Consider the following 25,069-nt stretch of genomic DNA (forward strand, 5'->3'; position numbering starts at 1 on the left):
GACACTCTCCTTCACTCGCCAAACAGGGTCACTCCAACAAGCGTGGCACACTGGCCTTTTGCGTTCAGCAAAGCGAGGCTGCATTACCATACCGTATCCTTTCAGGGCACACCAAAGTTGTTCTGCTTTTGCAAGGCACCCAGTGAGCCAAGCTATTTGCCGCGGGTAGGGCTGGGTCGGGGGTGGCTCGGTGGGAGGCGCAGCAGGCTGTCCACATCTGGTTGTCCCTGAAACACCAATAAAGGAGCCAGTTTCCGCGGCTCCTCTGTGGGAGATTTGGGAACCTCTGGCCCAGGGGAGCGCTGGCCAGAGGGCTTTGTGACTGCAAAGGACGACGGACCAGCTGCTGGGGGCGGGGGGACCAAGTAGGTACCCCCAGATCTTGTCGCGCGACCTGAGTGCCCTGACCCGCAGTGGTGTGGGTGCGGGTCCGCCAGCGCCCTCAAGTGCCCAGTGGGCGGGACGGAGGCGGTGACCAGGGGCGGAGCCTCGGGGCTGGGCGCGCGGGGGTCCCCGGCGAGGGATCCGGAACCAGCGCGAACGCTGCTGCAGCCGGCAGCATGGCTAGCACGGCCTTGGAAATCATCGCCTTCGTCGTCTCCATCTCGGGCTGGGTGCTGGTGTCTTCCACACTACCCACCGACTACTGGAAGGTCTCCACCATCGATGGCACTGTCATCACCACCGCCACTTATTTTGCCAACCTGTGGAAGATGTGCGTTACCGATTCCACCGGTGTCGCCAACTGCAAGGACTTCCCCTCCATGCTGGCGCTGGATGGTCTGCATCCCTTCGGGACCCATCCCCATCCCTTCCCCTTGCTGGCTTCCTAGCGGGCGCTTCCTCTTATGGACGGGTTGTGGGACCCCCTGGGGGGAGGCCAGGCCTTATAACTCTGCCCTGGGAGGGTCTGCAATGCCCGCTGTCTACAGATGGCTGTCTTGTGGGGCGTCTTCTGAGCTTGGGAACCCCTGGTGGTGAAGTGTAGGATCAATTTAGGTAATTGTGGAGCACAAGGCTATTCTATCATCTGTCCGGGACTGTAGGGCAGCTAAGACTGGCCACCCTACGACCAAAATCTGATTCTCATTAAAATGTCACCACTGAGATCCATGAATGCGCTCGCCCTGAGATCCCTTTAGCCGGTTCATTGAGTCTTTGAGAAACCAGGCACAGAGGAGAGGGAAAAGAACCATATTGAAGTTTGTTGTTGTTTTCCTTAAAAATCCATCCTACAAACTTGAGGGCTTGAGCTTAATACTTCATCTACGTTTCATGAAAATAAGTAGCCCTTGCTCATACTGGCGCGCGCGCGCGTGTGTGTGTGTGTGTGTGTGTATGAAGTGGCTCAGAGGGCAGGAACGATGGCCAGCATGAATCAACAGAAAGAGCGACCACTCTTCCAGGATTTGTGCAAGCATTCTGGGTCTTCCTCGCTTGGTATATATATATATTTACAGATAGATATTGACGTAGAAAACTGGCCGTTTAGTTTCCAGAATATAGTTGAGACAGCACAACGCTCGTTCATGTTCTAGGGTTTTACAAGTGACTAGATGGATTCTGGCAGAAACTTAAGAAGGGCAGCTTGCACTACTTCTAGATTCGAGGTGTTTTCCTTTTCTTTATTATTCCTCTTGCAATTTTTATTTGCATAGCTGGGTAAACAGAAGACTTGATTCCCCTAAGACAGTGCTTGCCCCAAAGAGCAAACGGTTGCTCAATTCAGTGTTCGGTGAAAGCCGGTCTATGGGACTAGGTGCCTGCCTTTACAAGGGTGGCACCCAGGGCTGGCCCTGTCGTATGACACGAGTAGGTGCAACACTGTTTACTGCATGCACTGCTGCTGTTTCCTGTGCTCAGCGTACCGTACATTCAGGAGACAACAGACGAGCTCTTGTTTCTGCGGTTTACGTTCAGGATTCACACTGTGTTCTAGAACTGTTCTGTTTGCAATGCTATTGTAGCCTGAGAGCCTGCTGGATAAGTCTGCTTCCTTCTTCAGGAGAGTCGGGTTCAAGGAAGGAGAGAGAAAGAGAGAGAGAGAGAGAGAGAGAGAGAGAGAGAGAGAGAGAGAGAGAGACAGAGAGAGAGAGAGACAGAGAGAGAGAGACAGAGAGAGAGAGACAGAGAGAGAGGGACAGAGACAGAGAGAGAGAGACAGAGAGAGAGAGAGAGAGAGAGAGAGAGTAGCGAGCACTCTTCTGGCTTTGAGGACAGGACAGTGGCTTTGTGTGCCTGCTGAGAGGGTGGAGGTGTTCTGAGGTTTGGGCCGTCTGGCTCCTGAGGAGGACATGGGACACAGTCCTTTTCATCAAGACCTGGAGTTAGGCAGGCATGGAACAGAGCGAGCTATGCCACTCACATATGCATATATGCAAAATGGGCAAGCACCCATGACTGGAAAACATGTTTTAAAACCAGAGATGATATATTCCACATTGTTTTTAAATTAATAACATCTTTGTAGTTGGTACAGATAGAAAAATGTCTTAGCTGCTACATGGCTCTCAGTAATCTGGACAGAATGACCCACTCATGCCCTTTACCCCTGCACACTGGACACTTTGCAACTTTGTCCTGGCCTTACTGCCTTACTGAATTCCTTGTAGTCACCTCTTCCTGCACAGGTATGTTTCTGTACACTGTTCTATCGCCAGGCCAAAAGGACATGCATTTTAATATTCAGTTCACACTGCCAAATTGCATTCTGCCAGGAGTGCAGGGACCGCCTTGCCGCTTTCTCTTTGCTGTGGCCATTCAGAAGTTTTGGCTGTGGGGTTACCGTTACCGCGGTCTGCATTCCCCTTACTCCCCGTGAGACTGGCCCTTTAGACTTATCTGTTGACCATTTTCTCTTTTTTCCTATTTACCTCTCACGCCGATAGTTGTGATGTTTCTTGGTGCAATCTGAGCCCGCTGCTTGTCTGTGTGATGTAATTCTTCCATCATGAACTCTGAAAGAGGTGACGTGATACCAGTCTTTCCCTCGCTGACTGCACCCTCTGTGGTACACTGGAAATTTTTTCAACTACAAAAGACAAGGGTTCGGCCACAGCCACTTTTTGATCCCCCTATCCCACTTCAAGTGGAACTTTCTAGAGTAGCACCTCCCTAAACAAACCCCAATTCTGTCTTCTCTCTGCCTTGGATTTCCAGGGCAGGAATGTTGGAACCTGGTCTGATATTTGAAGTGGAGGAAGAAAGCCACCTAACGGTCTCTAATGGCTACAGATCAGAACAATCCTTGCCTCCCCTGAGTAAGCCAGGCATAGGAGGAATCACTGTTGTCCTTTGGGAAACCTGAGGTGTGGCAAAGCTAACATCTGGACCGAGGGCTATGTCATGTTAGCAGGCACTCACATCTGCATAGAATTCGATCTTAGCCTTGTAGGAGGGATCCTAGGGCAGTTTCTTACCCCTGTGCCGTTGTTCACCCTGGGGATGTCCCTGCTCTTCAGATGATAAGCAGAGATGCTGAGAGATCTTTAGGTGATCAAGGACACAGCGTCTACAGATGGGCGGTGTGAGAGCTGACAGTCCGTGTCCTGCCTTGCGCATCCACTATTCTTTGCACAAATACACCAGGCTACTAGTATAACAAAAGTGTGTGTTCTTCCCAGTTAAACACAGCAGCTTACTATGCTGCTGCTTGGCGAGAGGAAGTAAAGGACATACCGTTAAGAAGACATCTAACTTTCAAGGGTTACCTTGAAGGCTTCTGCAACGGAATTAGTTTAGTCCAAGTTACTGTTTGAAAATTTCAGAGCTGAAGGAACTGGTGGTTTCTGTTTACCGCTAGCCCATATTCTTTTCCATCATTGGACTTCTTTTGCCTGGCTGATTTTTTCTTTATCTGTGTGCCATCCATTTTTGCTAACGGGGGTATTTGCCATTTCTTGCAGGAGAACTAACGATAAATTATACCTTGGGAACTTCTAAGTGAACACGTTCATGCCTCAGCACTTTAATGTGTTAATTAGCTATTAACAGTGTCGGTAAATTAGACCTGTCAGAAATAATGGCCTCCTTGACTGGGCTTTTGCTCTCACTTCTCTTGATGGTGTAACTTCTAAGTTTGCCCTCCGGACCTGTTAAAAAGCTAGGGTAGGCACAGGTCTGCCTTGCAAAAGATAAACTCTGAAAGTCATCTGGAATTCATGAAAGGTCTGAGATTCTGTATGTTGTAAAGACCAGAGTTTATAAACCTCAGGCTAATTAACACCACAACCCATTCCTCTCAAGGCTGGCAGGGTAGTTTATCCCTAGTCTTGGTTCCCCATTATAGAAAAATCAGGACAACCATTGTCCTTAGTGCGTGCAGAAGCTAGCAAATTATCCTGAGTGCTCTGGAGCCAGGATAGCGAATGCTACCCCTGCACACACATTTCTGAGTAGCACTGAAGAGAGAGCAGAGCTGGGCAGATTGAGAGTCGGCCTGGTACCCCTTTCCTCTTGGGTCTCTTCCCAGAGACCAGGGAAGGTCAGAGAGAGGAGACTTTAGAATGAGAGAATCAGGAAAACTTTTTTCCCCCTCAAGTGTAAATACTACTGTTATTTTCCCTGCCTTGCAGGCTGACTGGCTTGGACAGCATTCTAACCAGTGTTTACCATGTAGGGAAACTCATTCCCTGTTCTAAATGACCAGACTGCAGAACGTAGCCCTCGGTAAATTCCAGACCATGTATCTGAAAAAGCTAGATAAGGACAGATGACGGAACTGCGGATTGTGGGGCATAATAAAGCAGCGTGTGTTTCTGTCTTCTTCTAAATAGATAGTGTACACAGGAGTCTCCCTTTTCCCTGTTTTCCTTTCCTGGGTCTCAGTGGCCTATGGTCAAATGAAGACCAAAATAGCAAATAAAATTAAATAATCTATATGCTTTGAATATGTTGTATTCAAATAACTGTCAGTTATTCTATTTTACTTAATTATTACCTTTTTTTTTTTGAACAGTGTCTCTCTACGGAGCCCCCGCTAGCTTTGAATGCATCTCCCTCCTGTGCTACTGAGAGTTCTGGGATTACAGGCCTGTGTTTCCCAAACCTAGTTTTATAGTTGCTATTAATTTTTTTCTATACTTAACCTGTAATTTTTATCATGTATTTATAGCAAAACTGGTGTGTACATAAAATTCGGTATTATTTGTGGCTTCATGGGAGTCTCAAAACAAAACATACTACTACATTTGTGTGTATGTGTGTGTATATATACATACATATATGTTGTGTAGGTAGATATAGGTCTGTGTGTGAGTATGTCTGTGTCTGTGCATGTTCTCTGTGTGTGTGTGTGTATGTGTGTCTGTATGTGTCTATCTGTGTGTGCATGTGTCTCTTTCTGTGTATATATCTCTGTGTATGTGTATGTCTGTGTACGTGCATGTCTGTGTATGTCTGTCTGTGTGTGCATGTGTCTCTCTGTGTGCATGTATCCTGTTGTGTATGTCTGTCTATATGTGCGTCTTTGTGTAGGTCCCCACATGTGTGTATCTATCATTCTACTTTTACAGTTTACTGTTTGCATTCAGAGCAAGCTGACTGCCACCTATCTGCTGCCTGTACTTTTGTGGTAGGCAGGGAGACCCTGGTGAGTCCTTGCAGACCCTTGGACTGTGTAAGGTGGCGAGGGACCTTCTCGGTGTTGCTTCTGCTCCTGTGCTGGGGGCTAAAGTTTGAAATAGATTTGGTTCCGTGTTTAATAGCAGAGACCCAGACAGCCTTGCAGCACCACAATTGTTAACAAAAGGAGCCTCTGCTGTCCCAGATTACCAAAACAAGCTTCTTTTGCTGTCTCTGATAGCCTCCTCATCAATGAAGTGAATTCCACCTGCATCGCCACAGCCCGGTGTGTTCACAGGGGCTGAGGGCGATGACGTTAAGTAGAAAGAACAGCTCCCGGGCTGGAGAGATGGCTCAGTGGTTAAGAGCACCGGCTGCTCTTCCAGAGGTCCTGAGTTCAAATCCCAGCAACCACGTGGTGGCTCACAACCATCTGTAATGGGATCTGATGTCCTCTTCTGGTGTGTCTGAAGACAGCTACAGTGTACTCATATACATAAAATAAATAAGTCTTAAAAAAAAAAGAAAGAAAGAACAGCTCCCTAGGGACAGCATTCAACCTTTAATTTCCATTCTTTTCCGGAGAAGCATGGCAAAGGAGACCACCAACATTTACTCCACAAATTTATAGTTATTAGCTTCCTAGTATTAATTATCATTGGCTTTGCCGCATGCTACATGATGACAGGTGGCACTTAGGGGGGTTTTCTTCCTTTGTTTTTGTTAGAAGGCTTAATTCCCAAAGTAATTAACGCCGCTGCGTGTTTATTTGTTTACCATCCTTGCCTACACCTGCTGTTTGCCCCTCTCTGTGCATCAGTCTGAAACGAAGTGTTGCTTCCGCTGAAATTGAGCGGCTTATATGGGGATGGTATTTCATTTTGGATTTTATTAATCTAGAATGAGCCAGTGCCTGGCCAAAAGCCCTGCTCAAGTTTGTCATTACCCCAGCTATGCAAATAAAATGTGTTCTGTAGGACACAAAAGGCACTACATCCAAACACTTGGTTTAATTATGTTATTTTTCTATGTGCAGTATTTCCTAAAGCACAGCTTCATTCTATGCACTCTAACTGACAATAGCACAGTGTCTCTAGAATAACTCTTTGATTCAACATTGGTTACTAGTAGATGCTGGCTAGTCTCACTTATAAACTTCCGCTGATATCCGGAGATTTTACCCTGTGGGAGATCTTGCTGCCCAGTTGTAAACTTTCTGATTTCACAGTGCCAGACTCAGTATGGTGTCTATCGAGAAGGTTGATCCACTAAGGAGCTAGAACGAGAGGCAACGAGGCATGGACTTAGTAATCGTTTCCAGGGTGGGATCCCTTCTACTGTTTACTAGCTCACCCATGGCAAACCACAGAGGCTTCGCATGCCTTAGTAAATGCAGGAATAACATAGAGATCTAGCCAGAGGCGGTGCATAAGGTGGACCTTCAAGAGTGCAGCCCAGAATGGGCTTTTCAGGTAGATTTGCTTCCTTTCCCTTCTTGAACTGTTGTGTTGTGTGTTGACCATGGTGTTGCTGGTTTTCCACCAAAGACAGTCTAAGGACCATCCCAAGTGACCGTGCCAGCCAGGTTTTCTTTCTGGAGAGCTGTGCACTCTGCGTTAACATGACCAACCTTCTCTAATTATAGGTTACATCCAGGCGTGTAGAGGACTAATGATTGCCGCGGTCAGCCTGGGCTTCTTCGGTTCCATTTTTGCACTCTTTGGAATGAAGTGTACCAAAGTCGGAGGCTCGGATAAAGCCAAAGCTAAGATTGCTTGCTTGGCTGGGGTTGTATTCATATTGTCAGGTAAATGGTAACTTTCTACCCAACCAGGTACTTCAGGGTGTAAATGACCAAACGCTGACTGGTGTGCTCTCCCGCTGGTATTTCTCAGGTCTGTGTTCCATGACGGGCTGTTCCCTGTACGCGAACAAAATCACAACGGAATTCTTTGATCCCCTCTTTATGGAGCAAAAGTAAGTGTTGTCTTCAGGCCATATTCTATTGGCTCATAGAAAAAAATGGTAGAAATCAATGTCATAGATTTCCTGCATAGCTTTTGAAAGTGAAGTTTGTTGGTTAAGTTTGTTGGTAAATCTGACATCAACTTTATGAGTCATCTTGATGAAAGGTGCACTTTGGCGACGTTATCAACATTGTACGTCATCTTTAAATAGCTCAAGGCAGAGGGTCTAGAGAAGTGAATGCATCCATTTTACATCGTAACACTGAAGGGAGATTCGGGAAAAGCCGGAGTGAAGTAAGCCGGAGGAAGTAAGATGGGAGGAAGGAGCGCCAAGCTACGAGGATGAAACTCGCCGTGATAGTTTCACTCAGAATAACATTTGGAAAATGCTAGTCTCTCCACCTTCCCGGCCTTTATAAAGAAACTACACACAGTGAGGAGTCTAATCACGCAGTGGGAGCCTGGTAGCCAGCCCTGGGTGTGGCTGCTGGCATCTGCAGCTGAGTGTCTCAGGAATGACATATCAGCTTGTTGATTGGTTGCTCCTTCTCAGCTTAGCCTACTGCTTTTTATAGGGACCCCAAGATTACTTCTTTGGATTGTGAAAATCCCAGGGACACCAAATGAGAAATAGCCAACCGTACATCAAATCTTTGGACTTTGTGAAACTCACATGAAGCTCACAGATGCCTATAAGAGGCTGTGTGTGCACATTTCGTGGGGTGGTGTGGTGTGGGGTGGGATGGCATGGGGTGGGGATGTTTTGCTATCACTCAGGCTGGCAATGGTCTTTCAGACTTGAGATAAGTATCACAAACTTTTAAAGGCCAAGTTTAGAAACCATCGGTCCAGTGGGCATTACTTTATCCAGTGTATGCAGAGGTCTTCAGGGCATTGCTTCTCTAGTCCTCTCTTCAGTTAGCCTGAGCAGTGGAGCCGAGGTAGGAAATGGGAATTATATTAGCACACATCGGCCCCTTCATATGCCAGGCACAGCATTGCTGCGTTCTATCAAATTACTTCACTTTTATGACATCCTCATGAAGTGGGACTCTCTCTTGAGAGTCTCTTGGACGAAACTAGTCAATGTCTCAAACCAGGGGGTGGAGTTCTGTAGAACACATGCTCTAAGTTGTGTGACTTATAATACTAATTTCTTAATTTTTGAAACTACTTTTTATTATGGAGTTTCTGTCATACATTTATTTTAAAACAGTGTCCATTCAGAAGTTTTATTAACAAAAACAAACAAAAAGACCATTGTCCTTGGACCCGATATAATTTTTACCCTTACTTATGTTAGAAAAATATATCCTAATTTGTAAATATTCTCCTTACTTCTTTTTTTCCTCTGTTGTGTTTTTCGTGATACCGTCTTGCTAGGTAGCCCAGGCTAGACGTGAACTATAATCCTCCTGCCTCAGCATCCTGAATGCCAGGGTGACAGGCTCAGCTTCTTGTTTATTTATGAAAGTTAGATTTGTACAGATGTAGAGGAAACCAAACCCAGAGGTGAAAATTGAGACTTCGCAACCTCTCATTGGATCAAGGAATGGTTAGACTCAAGGGCCATTAAAAGTCCCACTGCATTCTAGTTAAAGAGGCAAGACGGGAACCCAGGCTGCAGGGAAACCAAGTGTGCCTTCAAACGCCAACCGATCCATGGCTGTGATTTCATCTGATGGGTGATAGAAAACCAGAAGCTACGTATGCGTTGACTCCCAGTTAACCTGGCTCCATAGGTCTTGAAACGTCATCGTTAAAGCAAATCTTTGACCTGGCTTATTCCTGCAAGAGTGTGTTCTCAGCCGACTTGGCTAGAACTTAGTAATTGCTGTCCGATTTCAAGTTCATTTGAGCTTGAGCATAGGTGGGGCTCACAGTTCATGACTCTGCCAACCCAGCTGAGCTGAGGTTTGGAGAAGGCGTTGTAAGAAGGTTCTAGATGTTTCTCTCATGTCTTGCTAGACTGGCAGGAGGATGCTGTGGCTTTCTCAAAGTCAGAAAGCATCTCCTTCAGTTCTGTCTGCCTACCAGAGTGACACTGTTAGTGAAGAGAATCTGGTCCTTCCAGACCTGTGCAATTAATTCTTCCTGCTACTGAGCAGTCAAGACTTTGCAGATGGCGCTGGGAGGCACAATCACGTTCCTTTTCCCACGAATGGCACACATTAGGCTACACCAAGTTACCACTAAGTGTCTTCTCCCTGGTGGTGGTTCCACAGGGCTGTTTGCCACAGGCTCTGGTTTGAATTGCACCCTTGCACCCGAATCCTAAAATGTGCTGCAAGACAGTTCAGGCCTTGAAACATGTTTTCCTCTTGCTGGTTTGTTGATGTTGTTGAATTTTACAATACATCTTTCCAGCGTTAGACCTTTGCAGAGCTCCACACTACCCCTCGAGCATGTACACCTTGGCTGTGTAAGTTAGGAAAACAAAACTAAGCTCGTCAATAAATTCCTACTGTGCGCAGGGAGCCCAGTTGTAGCTTTATTCATGAGAAAAACATGGGTGACTTCGAGGGCAGAGCCGAGGTCAGGAATCTAGAGGTCGGGCTGGAGAGGTGGCTCAGTGGTTAGGAGCACTGACTGCTCATCCGGAGGTCCTGAGTTCAATTCCCAGCAACTCATGGTGGCTCGCAACCATCTATAATGGGATCCGATGCCCTCTTCTTGTGTGTCTAAAGACAGAGACCACGTACTCATATACATAAAATAAATAAATAGGGGCTGAGGATTTAGCTCAGTGGTAGAGCGCTTACCTAGGAAGCGCAAGGCCCTGGGTTCGGTCCCCAGCTCCGAAAAAAAAAAAAAAAAGAACCAAAAAAAATGTTTTAAAATAAATAAATAAAATCATTTTTAAAAAAAGAATCTAGAGGTCACCGTGCTGTGCAACATCAGTGGCTTCTTATTCTAGAGTGCATCCCTCCCCCAACACACATGAGAAGAATTTCTTCCGACTTATGTCTGGCAGAATCACAGGGCTTAGACAGCTCCCCGAGGTTGTGTTTTTGCTGTCTCCCTGCTTTGTCTGTGATTTTTCATCCATGTGGTGATTCTGCTTGACCAACTCCAACACAGGCATTTTCAGAGACTTGAAAACAACCCCTTCTCTTTTCCTTTAGGCTATTTCAAACCAGCTTCCCCCCCTCTTTATTAAAACAGAACCCGACAAATCCTAAAGAAAAAAAGAATCTACCCTCCTACAGGCTTATGCTAATAGGTACCCCAAAGCAAGATTCACAACCCACAGGATAACATTATTCTTACCCTCGCTTTGCTGCCCAAACCACTAACTTCCTGGATGTCTTGTTTTGTTTTCTTAAACTGTTCCAAGCAACAATTGATCAGCAGAAAGAAACTGCTTTTCAAATCAAGCAAAGTAGAACCCTGCCGCCATGACCCACTTTAAAGAAACAGAACAGTGTTGTCTGAGACTCTACCATGGGTACCAAGGATGCTTGGCCTCCGAGTCTCATGCTTGGGTCTTAGCCTCCAGGTTTTTTCTGTTTTCAATTTTACTGTGGACTACTCTTCATTCCTGGCATACTTGATCTGATACTTGGGGATTTAGGCTCTACTTAGGTAAAATCTTTTCGCTATTGTAGGTTTTAGCAGTTAGATATTAATGCTTGCCAGGCTGGGGATGTGGCCCGGTGTAGATCCTGTGCTGAACGTGAGGGAGGCCCAGGTTCAGTCCTCAGCATAGAAGACAAAGGCATACATGGGGTGGAAGGCAGAAAGGAAGAACAGGAGAGGGAGGGGCAGGGGTGAGGTGGTGGGGAGGGAAGAGCTTCTGGTTTCTGGTTGAAACCCAACCTTACAGGTGCCCAAGTGGCCTAGTCATACTATTTAACTTTGCCCTTTCACCTTTGTCATCAAATGCTGCCATATGGATGCATGCTTAAAATTACTCTGCTTACAAGGTTGTTTGGAAAGTGAACTGAGGTTGTTGAAGAGGCCATAGAGTTTTGGGTGGGAGATGGATCACACAGAAGTCTTAAACACAGAGAATAAACCAAAACCAACAGTCAGAAGGCATGAGTCTGTCAGTCAGAAGGCATGAGTCTGTGACTTCACTTTGTTCACAACCTGTACCGGTTACCCCTGCTCACAGGAATTCCCCAGGTGCTTCTGCTAGGCTAGTGAGTTTTTAAAACTCAACCGGGATAGCAAATGTTTGCCAGCTCCATTTCATTTTGATGGATTAGTCTGTGTCGAAATGATTCCTGTCAGTTTACGTCAGGCTCTGGTAACTTCTCAGCTCCAATCCCTTTACTCCCCGGTCATACTTCTGATCAGCCTTCCCCACTTGCCTCCTGGGAGATGTAGCTTGTGGGGGATTGCCTCTGTGCTCTGTGCCAACGTTAGAGCCCTAATGGTCGCTCACACTTGCTGGTTCACTAGTCTCCCAGAGCAGACAGGGAGCATGGTGGAGCAGAGTGTGCATGTTGATTTACTGGACCTCTTGGAGCTCTGTAGCTAGTCCCTGCTTCGGGATACAGCAGGGGCGATATCAGCAGTGACCGGTCTGTGTCTCTCCATAAGTCAAGACATTCACTTATGAGATAAGGGTGGACAGACGAGAGGATCCTCAACCTGGAGAGATGGCTCAGTCGTCAAAGGCTAGGCAGGCTCTTGGGTCCAAGCTGCCTGGGGTAAACTCAGCCCTGCTACTTCCTAGCTTCCTGTCTTTCCTTTGCTTTGCCATCTCAATCTGCGGAATGAGGATGAGTGGTGACCGTGGTTGGGGAGGCTGGCATAGTTCAAAGTTTAAAGATAATATCCCATACGCACGATAAGCACCACGAGAAGTGTTAGCTTTTATTTTAAAAGGTCCTTACACACATAGCCACACAACAGAACCTCACCCTTTTACAGATTTGTGAGATTGGCAGCAGGGAAATGCTAGAGACCTAACAGAAGGAATAATTGCTTCCCGACAGCTGGCTCTCAAGTAAAAGGAAGGTTCAAAGGGGGGGGGGGACGTCTAATGTGCACCCGTTAGGAAAACCCAGACAAGTAAGGCATAACTCGTCTGTTAATTGCTGTACTGAGTTAAGTGTAAGTTGCTGTAGTATTTGTCAAGTGTTCCGATGCTGGGAGACTCTTCCTATCAGAGCATACCCACGGGTCTCCTGCTTTGATGCTCAGTTGTTTCCCAGAGGGCTCATGAGAATTCTGAATGGATGTTGGAAGCATTTTAATTGTTTGAATTTTTTGTTTTTGGGCCTGGGGTCCCTCTGTATGTATTTACTTCAGTCTGAAGGAACTCACCTGTCCACCCCCACAGAGACTTTAGTGCAGGCTTAGCCATACAGCGTCTCTTGAAGGGTCTCAGGACAGCGTTTGCCGTTAGGAACTTCCTGTCTTCAAGGACAGCACGGTCAGTTTATTCAGACTGCAGAATTGCCTGTAAACGGGCCATTGAACTCTCTGTGAGCACCGTGACTCAGCACACCATTCCTGCTTCAGATCAAGACCAGGTAACCCCCCAATTATCCACCCTGCTGGACAAGATCAATGGCACCAGTGTTGCCAAGTAATGGATTTATTTTTGCAACAAATGGGGTAACTTGGGACACGAGATATTTCTACTGAATTATAATTTACCTTGGCTAACGTGACATTTAGTTCCGCTGTGACGGATGGCTTCTAAGTTTCCGGTAACTAGTAAGGTTACTCCTTGGAAGACCTCAGCAATCACCTGGTGCAGTGGGAGCCGGGAAGGCACTGGAGACGGGTCAGCCGTGAGCGGCTAATCTGGGCCCTGACCTCTTAGTCACTCTATTGCTTTATCACAGTAACACAGATGGACAGTGTTATGGAGGTTAAAGAAAATAACATACCAGGAAAATATTGGTCAAAGGTTACGGAATAAAAACGGTAGAAAGATCAGTTTAACATCAATCTGTGAGCTCAGCCCTCCTGGGTGCTTGCGTTTTCGTTTTGCTTTGTTTTGTTTTTAATGTACTCTGGAGTAATTTCTGACACTTGCTCTTTTAATTCTTTAATGAGTTATAAAATATTTGCAACATGTTTGTTTTAAACATAAAAAAGGGTGGGGGGAGAGCAGCCCCTTTCAGTAGCACACAGGGAGAAACCGGAACAAGCCACCTGCCACTATAGCATACTGCTTGCCGATTTCTAAGCCACCAAGCGGCAAGTCTCACGGGCACGCAGAAAGACCGTGCCTGCAGGCTTGCTGCGACCCGCAAAGGAGGCGTTCGGCTTTGGTCTCTCACGTTTGAGAATTCCCCGTGAAGATCCCACAGCGTGAGATTTAGATTTTGTCCTGCTTTTGCGATCGGTTGAGAGCCTTCCCCCCCCCCCCCCTCCGCCACTGTTTTGTAAGGGTTGTGGGATACCAGACTGTGGGAGGGGCTGTTAGCGGAGAGGATGGGCATCTTACAGAAGGCAGGTGGACGGCAGCAAGCACGTGGTGGGCGGGCTCTCGACGGCCCACTCTACGGCAACATGGAATGCACAGTGTTAGGAACAGGCGTGTTTATGCGTGATCCTCATAGAATATCCATTTGTATAGACTCATCCCTGCAGTTACATGGCCTTAGACTGAAGGGACGTATCTACGTCAGACAACGATGTCTAAAAGGCTGGCTTACCAATGGAGCTATGGAACTCAGTGTTGAAGTGTTCATGTGGATAACATATAAATGTACTTTCTAGATTTTTTCCCCCAAAACATGTTGTTTTGTATTAAGATAACTTGTACACTGTACATTGTGTGTGTGTGTGTGTGTGTGTGTGTGTGTGTATGTGTGTGTGTGTGTGTGAACACACATTTGTTATTATTGGGTATTTTATATACATTTTAAATGTTATCCCCTTTCCCAGTGTTCCCTCTTGAAACCTCAATCCTATTCCCCCTCTCCCTGCTGCTATGAGGGTGCTCTCCCATGCACCTACCCACCCTCCCACTCCCTCCCCGCCCTGGCATTCCCCTACATTGGGGTATCGAGCCTTCACAGGACCAAGGGCCTCTCCTCCCACTGATGCCGGATAAGGCCATTCTCTGCTGCATATGGGGAAGGAGCCATAGGTCCATCCTTGTGTATTCTTGGGATGTTGGTTTAGTCCCTGGGAGCTCTGGGGGATCTGGTTGGTTGATATTGTTGTTCTTCCTATTGAGTTGCAAACCCCTTCAGCTCCTTCAGTCCTTTCTCTAACTCCTCCATTGGGGTCCCCACGCTCAGTCCAATGGTTGGCTGCAAGCATCTGCCTCTGTATTTGTCAGACTGTGGCAGAGGCTCTCAGGAGACAGCTCTACCAGGCTCCCGTCAGCAAGCACTTCTTGGCATCTGCAATATTGTCTGGGTTTGGTGTCTGTATGTGGGATGGATCCCCAGGTGGGGCAGTCTCTGGATGCCTTTTCTTCAGTCTCTGCTCCACTCTTTGTTCCTGTGTCTCCTCCTGTGAGTATTTTGTTCTCCCTTCTAAGAAGGACTGAAACATCCACACTTTGGTCTTCCTTCTTCTTAAGCTTCATGTGATCTGTGAATTGTACCTTGAGTATTCTGAGCTTTTGGGCTAATATCCACTGATCAGTGAGTTCATACCATGTGTGTTCTTTTGTGACTGGGTTACCTCACTCAGGATGATATTTTCTAGTTCCATCCGGTTATTACCATTTTTAATTAAATCAAGGACACAGTACTCTAAAAAGACCCATGACCTTGATTAAGGTCCTTTCAGTATTCTGTGGGGTCTTTTCGTTTGCTAAAACCTTTTATTTCTGGAAGGACTCAGCACCCCTGGCTTAGTGGCTCCTCCTACGGTGTTGGGTGAGAGATCAGCCCCCGGGCATTTGGAAAAAAATTCCACTCCCTGTGCTTCTGGGGCCACTGAGAACTCAATGAGCCAAGGAGGGAGAAAAACCTTTCTGAACTGGAACTCAACGTAGATTTAGTGGCATTTAAAAGTATTCATAAACTCATTTACTGTGAGAACAACGGTTAGGAGCCCAGGTTTAGGATCACAGTTAGGGCTTTAAATCTCGGTTCTACCTTTCACTCGGTTCAAAGGTGAGACAAATTATTTCATCCCCCTGAGCCTCAGTCTCTTTGGCAAAATGAGGATACTTAGACCTGTATCTCAGAATTGTAATGAGGACTGAATGTCGAGGGACCTGCCGTACTTGGGTCCTTTCTCAGACCGTGTTTGTACATATGTGGGAGAGCTGAGGTCAGTCATGTCTGTTTGCACGGGCAAACAGTTCTATTGTTAGGCTTCCTCACACTGTGCTGTAATTATTTGCTTAAAGTCTGACTTGTCACACCAGACTATAGGAGTCGTGGGAGGAGCTGTCAGGCTGACATCTCTTGTCCATCCGGGACACGGTGAGTGGCTTGTCCCTTGGCTTGGCATGTCTGTGGTGACAAAATGAAGCCACAGAGATCCCCAGGAACTGAAAATCAGGTCAGAAATGGAGGTGTGGGTGCAAGATCAGGGTGGGAAAATAAGTCGTCCCCAGCCCCTTTGGCTAGGGCTGATTTATGAGAGGGTGCGTGCTTTGGGCTGAGTCAGCACCACCACGTCCCTCTTCCCCTCTCCGGGAAGGAAGGGTATGAGCAGTCTTATGTAGCTCAAGACACAGCAAGGAGAGGAGCATGACTGACCCGTACTTGAAAGCATATTTTAAATGCTTCGGCTCTTTCTGATTTATTTGGGAGGACACTTTTGAGCAATTAATCCATGTTTTAATTTTTTTCTTTTATTTTTATTGGACATTACATGTATTTACATTTCAAAAATTATTCCCTTTTCCCCCTCTCCCATACCCCCTCCCTCCTCCCTGCTTCTATGAAGATGCTCCCACTCCCACCCACCCATTCCCACCTCAATGCCCTGGTATTCCCCTACACTGGGGAAATGAACCTTCACAGGACCAAGGGCTTCTCCTCCCATTGATGCCAGACAATGACATCCTCTGCTACATATGCGGCTGGAGCCATGGGTCCCTCCATGTATACACATTGGTTGGTGGTTTAGTCCCTGGGAGCTCTGGGGGGGGGGGGGGGGTTCTGGTTGGTTGATATTGTCTGGTAGAAGTAAATTCATCCCCCAGTCTCTGTGTGCTAAAGTCATGTTCTCTGATACAAATGTGTCAAAGCTCTGTGGGGGCAACCCTCGGATGAGTGTGGTCATGCAAAGTACTGTAAAATGTCTCAACTCTAAGCCAGTCTCTGTCCTCACAGTTGAGGGTCTGTCTGGAGTGGGGCACATTTATTCTTCCAGCATAGGGAAGAAGCTGAGGTGATGGGACCGTCGAGAGCACAGTGGGAGTAAGAAGCTGGCTTAGGGACGAGAGGATATTGCTCACAAAGAAACGTGCAGCAGATAGTTTGGAATTTGGATACTCTCCCTGAGGTGTTGAAATCCGTTTCTTAGCATTACCAAGAGTCAAGAAAGAGTTCCAGGCAGAGGTGAGGGGGAGCAGATGTGCCTCGGAAACTGGCTGTGGTAGAAGTTCTGTTGCCCTTCCTTTCAAGGCCGCCTCCGAATAGAACCAGTCACCGTTTACCACGTGACCTGCAGGGATAGGTGTGGACTGAAGTCACCTGCTGAGGGAGACTTGGACACGAATCTCTCAGCTGAATAAAGAACAAGTCTGAGAGAGGAAAAACCAATCACAAAAGCCGTCCCATCAGAGCTAAAAAAAGGAAACAGGGGGCGACGTAGATTCAACTCTGAATAGATGGTGCTTCCAAGTATTTGGCAAGAGTTGCTATGGGAAATAAACAGAATTCCCTCCAAAGTGATCCCGCTTATGTGAAGAGTGAAATATATTTAAAGAATGGAACGAGGGCCTGGGCGTGAGGCTCGGTCTATAGAGTGCTGGCGGAGCGTGCACGAGGCCCTGGTTCTAACCAGTGCACCGCATAAACCAAGCTGGCCTGCCTGTGATCCCGGCACTGCAGAGGTAGAGGCTGAAGATCAGAAGTTCAAGGTCACTCTTTGCTACCCGGCAATATGCAGTTCTCCTGAGATCCATTAGCCCCTGTCCCTCCCTGACTCAAAACTTAAAACCTGGAATTAAAAAATGCCAGTTATTGCTACAAACTACGATCATCATTCCTGAGTCCCTTCAGTAAGTTTCAAGATGGTTTGAATTAACGATGACATAGGCAGGCCACTGGCAGTGTTCCCTTCAGGGAGGCCTTGGCTGAGCCGTGTGGTTCCCTGACTTCTATCACGTTTGTTCCTCATGGACCATTCCTAAAAGGTGGAGACCCTCTTAGCAGTGGTGGCACACACCTTTAAACCCAGCAGAGGCAGGCAGATCTCTGTGATTCCAGGCCAGCCTGTGACGTGGGCTCCTCTTTGTAGCGTACGAGGATGCCTCACCTGTCAATTGAAAAGCCTGTGGCCTATGGCTTAGGCAGGAAATAAGAGGTGAATTCCGGGAGAGGAGACAGATGTGCTCATGGACACAGGGCACCTGAGCACAGGTAACCAGCCATGTGGCAGGATGTATGATAAAATAAACGGTTATCTTTAGTGATGATCTGGTCAGAGTAGAGCCTAACTATGTGGCCAAAGTATTTGTAAACATAGTGAGTCTGAGTCTTGTTTCTGGGAGCATAGGGCTGGGAGACAGAACCAGGACTTAAGTACAACACTGGGACACTCAAAGGAGTTGCGTGGCACCTACAAGTGGGATGCTCCCTCAGGGAAGCTTGTAACTGAAAGAAAACCTGAGACTTTAGAAGGTATGTGTCCGTGGCCGCACAGATGGAAGGACAGATAACCTCAAGGCCAAGGAGAGAGGGTGTGATGAGGCGTCAGCCCCTACGGGAATGGCCTCCACAGAGAGTGCTGTCCTCTGCGTGCTGGCTCGGGGGAGTCTGTGCGGGTGGGACTTTCGGGGGTTTGAAGGCGACAAACGGTATGCACCTGCACTGTGTCAGAGGTCGGCAGCTCTTATCTGTACAATCTCATTAAGACAACATAAAGAAGGGCCTGACAGTAGAAATATGGGCTATGCAAATTTTGTATGTATATAGATAGCATAACGGTTTGTCATCTTCTAAGACATTTCCCCATTGACAACTGGGATCTGGGCAACTCTCTTTTCCAACGATATGCCCTCCCCTCTTGAAGCGCATGTGCAGCCTGAAGGAGCTGTCTCTGTCACTGCCACAAGGGGGACCCTTGATACGTCCTTGGGTTTCCGGAAGCAGATACAGTGCTCATGCCTCCTTTTCTGTCATGGCTGTCCCTTGCCTGCAGCTGTCACCTGGCTTCCCAAGGGCAGAGTATGCTTAGCTCTATCCCAGATGGGAAAACTCCCTGAAGCTCTGTAAGCACCATAGCCTGCTATTAGCCCCGGGCTACAGAAATTCCTACTGCTGCACAGACAGCTACACAAAGCCCATGCTGGGAACAGGGGTTCAGAGGCAAGTGGGAAGCAGGTTCACGGAGCCAGGAACCCTGGAGAGTTCCTGCCAGCTGCCCTCTGCAGCTGTGCAGCCATCACACCCAAGCCAGAGCCAGGTTCTCAGCCCACGCCCCGTCCATGCCTAGAGCAATAGAGTGGCGAGCTGGAGCCTTTTCCTCTCTTTGCCTTGGACTCTCCTAAGGTTATTTCTACAAGGATCTGTGTGACCAATACACACTCTGGGTTCATTTTATACTGAAACACACCAGTTTCCCCCCAGGTTTGTGCCCCTCCCCCCATGTGTGTCTGTCTGTCTGTCTATGGCACAAAAGTGAGATGCCTTTTCATTAAAAAATTCCAACTCCAGAGAAAGATGCCCACGGTTTTTTTTTTTCTATTCTCTATTCTTATTCCTTGTTTAGTTCTGTGGTGTGTGTGTGTGTGTGTGTGTGTGTGTGTGTGTGTGTGTGTGTGTGTCTGTGTGTGTGTGTGTGTGTTCCTCACTTGAAAAGGATTCCTTCTAGCTGTCTAATAAGTGCCTTATCTGGAGAAGAGACTGTCTTGGTCATGTCTACATTCACTTTGCGTCCTGCCACCCAGAAGCTTGGTCACTGGTTACTTCTAGATGAGCATCCGCACTAAACTGTAGAGGAGATGATGCTCTCGTCTGTCCCAGAGCCTTTTTGCATAGACACCGTGCACCTCCACGTATTCACACTCAGCAAGTACTTGACATTTATTGAACTGGAACAAACATGGAGGCGGACTTCCTTTCCCTTACTATACTATGTCTAAATAATTTAGCCTGTGGAGCACAAGAAAGGAACGGAGGGTTTGGGAAGATGAAGGCAGAGAGCAGAAGGTAGGTGCTGATGAGTCAGGCCGCCCAGACTTCAACCTGACCCGGCCTCCTCACCCTGGCTTCCTGGCAGGAAGTAGGAGAGGCTAAAATGTTGCAAGCAGAGTGGGAAGCCCTAGTGCCTTGGACGAGTTACTGCTTCCTTTATGAGTTTAGAGCGGGTGAGTGTGGGTGGAAACCTTGGCGAGCAGGTGCTGGCTGTAACGGTCCTGTCATTTTCTCACAGGTATGAATTGGGGGCTGCCCTCTTCATCGGATGGGCAGGAGCTTCTCTCTGCATCATTGGCGGTGTCATATTTTGCTTTTCAATATCCGACAACAACAAAACACCCAGGTAGGAACCAGAAACAAAACTGCCCAGTTTAAAAAAAAAAAAAAAGCACTATTCTCAGTTGTTACATATGGAACAAGTTACACACAATTCCTGGGCTGCTTCGAATTAAAAGTAACAACTGAAGGAGGTTAAAGATACAGTTACTATTCTTCTACAGAGCCCCTGGCTATATTCTGAAGCTGGCTCTGTGACTGGGAGGTCAAGCCCAAGTGGAAAAGTGTGGTCTTCACGTTGACCTCACTGTAATTTCACACAGGCAGGAATGGATGAAGCCTCTACAAAGCCTGCCGAGTGTCAGGAAAATGAGCTTTAAAAACGAGTTCTGAGAAGGGAGATCAGAACAAATGAGAACAGCCTGCATCCCTTCACAGACAGAAGAGGGACGAGAGCTAGCCAGAGGAAGAGTTAACTCTTGGCTACTGACGGAAGTGGTTTCGCCCATCTCTCATCGGCTCTGCGTGTAGAACACAATCAACCCAAGTGTGTTTTATCTTTCAGAATGGGCTACACGTACAATGGACCCACGTCAGTCATGTCTTCCCGGACCAAGTATCAAGGCGGAGAAGGAGATTTTAAAACCACAGGCCCTTCAAAACAGTTTGATAAAAATGCCTATGTCTAAAGAGCTCTGGCAAGCCGCGTCTCGAGTTTGTTGCGCAAGAGAACTGTTCTCACAATGGTCCTTCCAAGGCTCCCCTGTAATTATCACTTAAGCTGTTTTTTTTTTTTTTAAATATGAATTTGAAGAATGTTGATTGGATGTAAATGTTCTTATAGTTATATACTAATCATTTTTTTCTGTTGTGCCTTTCTATAAGGGAAATAAACAGGTTATTTACAGGACTTGTATATTTTATACGCATATAGATGATACAGCTACCCTTAGTTCATGAGGCTTGGCAAACGACAGCTACTATGATCCTGAGTGTGCCGGGTAACTCCCTCATTCCACCCATGTACACAAATGGGAGTGTGTGGGCAATGGTGCCGTGTGAACGGGACAGGGATGGACTGACACTACTCCCCATCCGGTATCCAGGTCAAACAGTTGCCATATCACCTGCCATCTAGTTGACTTCTAGTTTTTTAGTTCTGTCTGTCGGGGCTGTCATTCGTCATAATGGCTCAAGAAAGGGCTAGTGAGGCCAAGGTGCCTTTGCCCTGTCTGTGGACCATAAACCACACAGGCTTGTCTGACCCAGAGCACATTACCACTGGCTGATCTGGGTACTGGTTGAATCCAAAGCCAGCTAAGGAAGCTCTGGGGCCCGTGTGGGCCTGCCTCTCTCACTTCCTGTGTCCCACAGGTCTGCACACAGCACTCGCTAGGTCACTGAGACACTGGACACGTTTCCAAGACGTGGAACTTGCTCAGGTGATTGTGGAACCAAGATGCAGATGGATTCCTAAGCCCAACCCTCCATGTCGCTTACCCACAAAGGCGGCAATTGCTTCCTCCAACACACAGCTTATAGGTCATAGCACATCTACCCTTACAGCGTCCCTCCCTTAATAGTGGGTGTTTTCAGTTCCCCGTGTGTGCGGTGGAGAAATGTAGAGTCGAATGAGACCTGTAGTGACGGAGCCAGGCCATGAGCTAGCCTAGGGTAAAAGATGTGGTTTCAAGTTGTAAGGATGGGTACTTGTGTCGTATGCTACAAATTGCCCAGAATGAATCACACGGCTGACTACGTGACTTTCCCACAGGGTAAAAGGTAAAAGACTGAAAAGGGGAAAAAGAAATCACATTGTTTGCAGGTAACTCAATGGAAAGAAAAGGGAACATTTTTAAAAAAGAAAAGGAAAGGAAAAAAGAAAGAAAGAAAGAAAGAAAGAAAGAAAGAAAGAAAGAGAGAAAGAAAACAATTAAGACATTTTTCCAGTGTCATACACTGTTAAAACTTGAAGTATGTTCTGCTTCCATGAAGGCGGGTTAGGAACCACAGAGCAGCGTGGGAACAGTGCTGTGTAGGCAGAGTTTTAAAATGACTGTTTTCCTTCAGATGAACTGGTGAGGACAGCAGTCAGACTGAGAGTGCAGAGAGTGGGGATGAAGACAGGTGGCCAGGGGGGAGCTCTGTCTAAAGACAAAGGAATAAATCAGCTGAATGGGGAGAAGAGGGGGAAAATCCCTAACGGATAGGTTAAAGGACTGAGTTCTGTGACCTACAGATTCCAACTTAATTTATATGTTGGGTTTGACAAGATGCTTACAGTCCCCAGTCCCAGGGTGCTGAGGGGAAGAGACTGTGGCAGACAAAGAGTCTGGAACAGTTCACTAAAGCTGGTTTTTGTCACTTTCTGGTTGTGTGCCCTTTGATATCCACCAAAACCCATAACGACAAAAACCTGTTGATGTGAGGGATGGACAGGGTTGCTCTCTGCCCACAACTCACAGTCTGACTCTCACTTACTAAAGCTGTTAGAAACCTACACATCGAGTGAGCCTGTTGGTACACAATGGCCCCTTCAGGGACGTAGGAGAATTTTTTTTTCATGGTTTGGAATGGGCACACATAGGTTTCCAAATGGTAGCTACAGTGGTACAGAGATATCTTTCAAGGTCAGGGTGTGTTAGAAGCCAGGGCTTTGCGCAAGCCCTTTCACGAATGCAGCTGAGAAATCTTCACTAATAATCAGCCACGGTCACACGGTGTGACGGAGATCTTTACTGGCACGGTCGGCGGACGACAGGAGACTCCAAATCAACAAGCCATTAAAATGTCGCTTTTTTTCTTTGAGATAGTAGTCCTAACAGTACCACATAGTATAAAAAATATTTTCAAAAAAAAGGGGGGGGAGTTAAAAAGAAAAGGGAAACAAATGGTTTCTATATAAACTTTCTGATCACTGCCAAGATCATTATTGAAGGATATAAGCTAGTTCTGAGGTATTTTATACTATGGGTTGGGGACTGGAGACAGGAAAACGACTCGTGGGTGTTAGTAACGGCTCATCTTTTTCTAGTGACCGTCTCACAAGAATCGATTGGCATTGACGACAGTTGCACATTAATCATGAGACATCCAAGAGGAAGATTACACGGCAGGAAAGAACCCGTTAGTAACAACGTGCTGACAGGGACTCAGAGCCCAGGGCGTTCAAAGGTACTTTAAGGAAATGTATTTACCATGGGCCTGGCTAATGGTTACCATTCATGAGATCACTGAGTTACTAATTCAGTTTGAAGAGACCTCACAGAATTTCCTAACATAAGCACTATCAGTGGGACAGTATATAGATATGTATATATACATTTAAAGAGCTATAACAATTCAAACCAAAGCCTGCCATCAATCAATTGAAGAAAAAAGACTTAAGTTAGTTGAAATAAAATACATTTAACACTAAAGAGTACTGTACTGAAGAAAAGAGTTTTTATGACTTAAAGGATACGTTGTTTTTTACACAGTGGATAGCTTGACAGTTTGTTCTTGATACTGCCATCAGGGACACCCTTGTTTTGAATGGGCTTCCTTGCTATGGTGGGAAACACTAAGGAACATTGGGATCCTATGGGCTGTTGGTTGCAATGATGCTGGCTTCTGGACAGTCCTCTGATGTGGGAGATTGTGGTTAGACATCCAAAGCATCACTCCAGTCAGCCACAGTGACTAAGCTGCTCTTGCGTGTGCTTGATTCCTTTTCTTGAAGTCCTGGATGGGGAAGAGGAAAAAGGGGGGTTCTGTGGTTAAACTAGGATAATTTCAACCCTGACTTCAGTAGTTTCTCACCTGGGGTCTGAATCTTCAGCAAGCCTTGTCCCCCTAGTCCCTACAGCCTTTGGGAGAAGGCTGATAGAAAACACACCCACAAGTCGGCCATAGTTCTAGATCTCCTCACAGGATGTAACCTGTGACCACCCATCCTGAACACGCAAGCTCCTGGGTGGCAGGGCCTGTGTCCTGTGTCCTGCTTCTTTTTCCCTGGCATTCAGCATGGAGTCTGGCTAATGAGGGTTCTTGGTCATTGTGTTATTAACCATGGGCAGATGAAACTGTGCAGGAAGGGAACAAAAAATCCTACACATCAAGGTGAATCTCTGGTTTAATATCTAGAGGTAAGTGTTAAACATAGATTTTGCTAAGAATTAAAATTTAAAGTTAATTAAAAAGCTCCACGATTTTAGCCATGGGACTAGCATGCCGTAGAGAACTCTGATCTGGTTTGACTCTAGAACATTCTCTGAGGAATGCAGGGTCCTGGCATTGAAGTATCCTCTTGGCCCTGTTCCTTACAAGGCACTGCATCTCAAACATCACCTTGGGTTTTAACTGGAATGGATCCTTAGCAGAGATAACCTTATAATGTTAATGATTTGCAGCCATGTTATCAGGTGACAATGTGACATTAAGGGCACAGGGGAGAGTAGGGTCAAAGCTGAGAATGCTCAAAGTGGGGACTAGGGCGCCTACTGAAGACAGGAGACTCGATTATGGAATCGATAGACACTGGAAGAACATTACAAATAAGGGCACAGAATTCGTCCAGGGATCACAAGAGCTGCAGGGAATGGTGGTAACCAACTCTTCCCCATCTTAGTAGGACACCAGCAGCTAATCCAAAGCTGTCAGATCAAGAACCAGGTCTGAGTCCATTACTGAGAGATACGGGAATGGCCCATCAGGTGCTAAAGACGGTGAGGAACACCGTGGAGGAGCCTTTCTCTACGTCTTCGCTTTTACCATGTACTAGGGCTGTTCTGATTGTCTGTCTGTCCGTCTGTCTGCCCAACTGTCTGTCCCAGCTGGTCATGGTGGTGTGGCTGGTGTAGCACTAGTGGAGATATTCTAAACAGAATCTCTTTGTCCCTCCACCCCCCCCCAATGTGGCCACATTGAATAAATCTACTTTCTCTGCTCCCACTTTCGTTTGGCCCCTTTAATTGTCTTACTGAGGATGGGTGGCTGGGTCTCACTTGGGGCACAGGTTGTGACCACCCCAAATTT

The 25,069-nt window shown here is 46.8% G+C and overlaps 2 protein-coding genes across 26 annotated transcripts in view; one reads left to right on the forward strand and one right to left on the reverse strand.

Annotated features, from left to right (window-relative positions):
- The window catches only part of Cldn10 (claudin 10), a 91,886-nt gene extending 70,923 nt beyond the window's left edge, over nucleotides 1-20,963 (forward strand). The window contains 5 exon segments of one of the 4 annotated variants that reach the window (NM_001106058.1): nucleotides 553-780; nucleotides 7,208-7,369; nucleotides 7,458-7,539; nucleotides 20,013-20,120; nucleotides 20,619-20,963. In NM_001106058.1, the coding sequence (NP_001099528.1) occupies nucleotides 553-780; nucleotides 7,208-7,369; nucleotides 7,458-7,539; nucleotides 20,013-20,120; nucleotides 20,619-20,742 (704 nt within the window). In that variant the 3' untranslated portion in view covers nucleotides 20,743-20,963. 4 annotated transcript variants of the gene reach the window in all.
- A 1,806-nt stretch (nucleotides 20,964-22,769) lies between these two features.
- Nucleotides 22,770-25,069, reverse strand: part of Dzip1 (DAZ interacting zinc finger protein 1) — a 52,173-nt gene continuing 49,873 nt past the window's right edge. For 21 of the 22 annotated variants that reach the window (XM_087586357.1, XM_087586353.1, XM_087586341.1 and 18 more), the window contains one exon: nucleotides 23,476-23,776. In XM_087586357.1, the coding sequence (XP_087442483.1) occupies nucleotides 23,697-23,776 (80 nt within the window). In that variant the 3' untranslated portion in view covers nucleotides 23,476-23,696. 22 annotated transcript variants of the gene reach the window in all.

This window comes from Rattus norvegicus, chromosome 15 (genome assembly GCF_021556685.1).
Source record: "Rattus norvegicus strain SHRSP/BbbUtx chromosome 15, alternate assembly SHRSP_T2T, whole genome shotgun sequence".
Classification (NCBI taxonomy): Eukaryota; Metazoa; Chordata; class Mammalia; order Rodentia; family Muridae; genus Rattus; species Rattus norvegicus.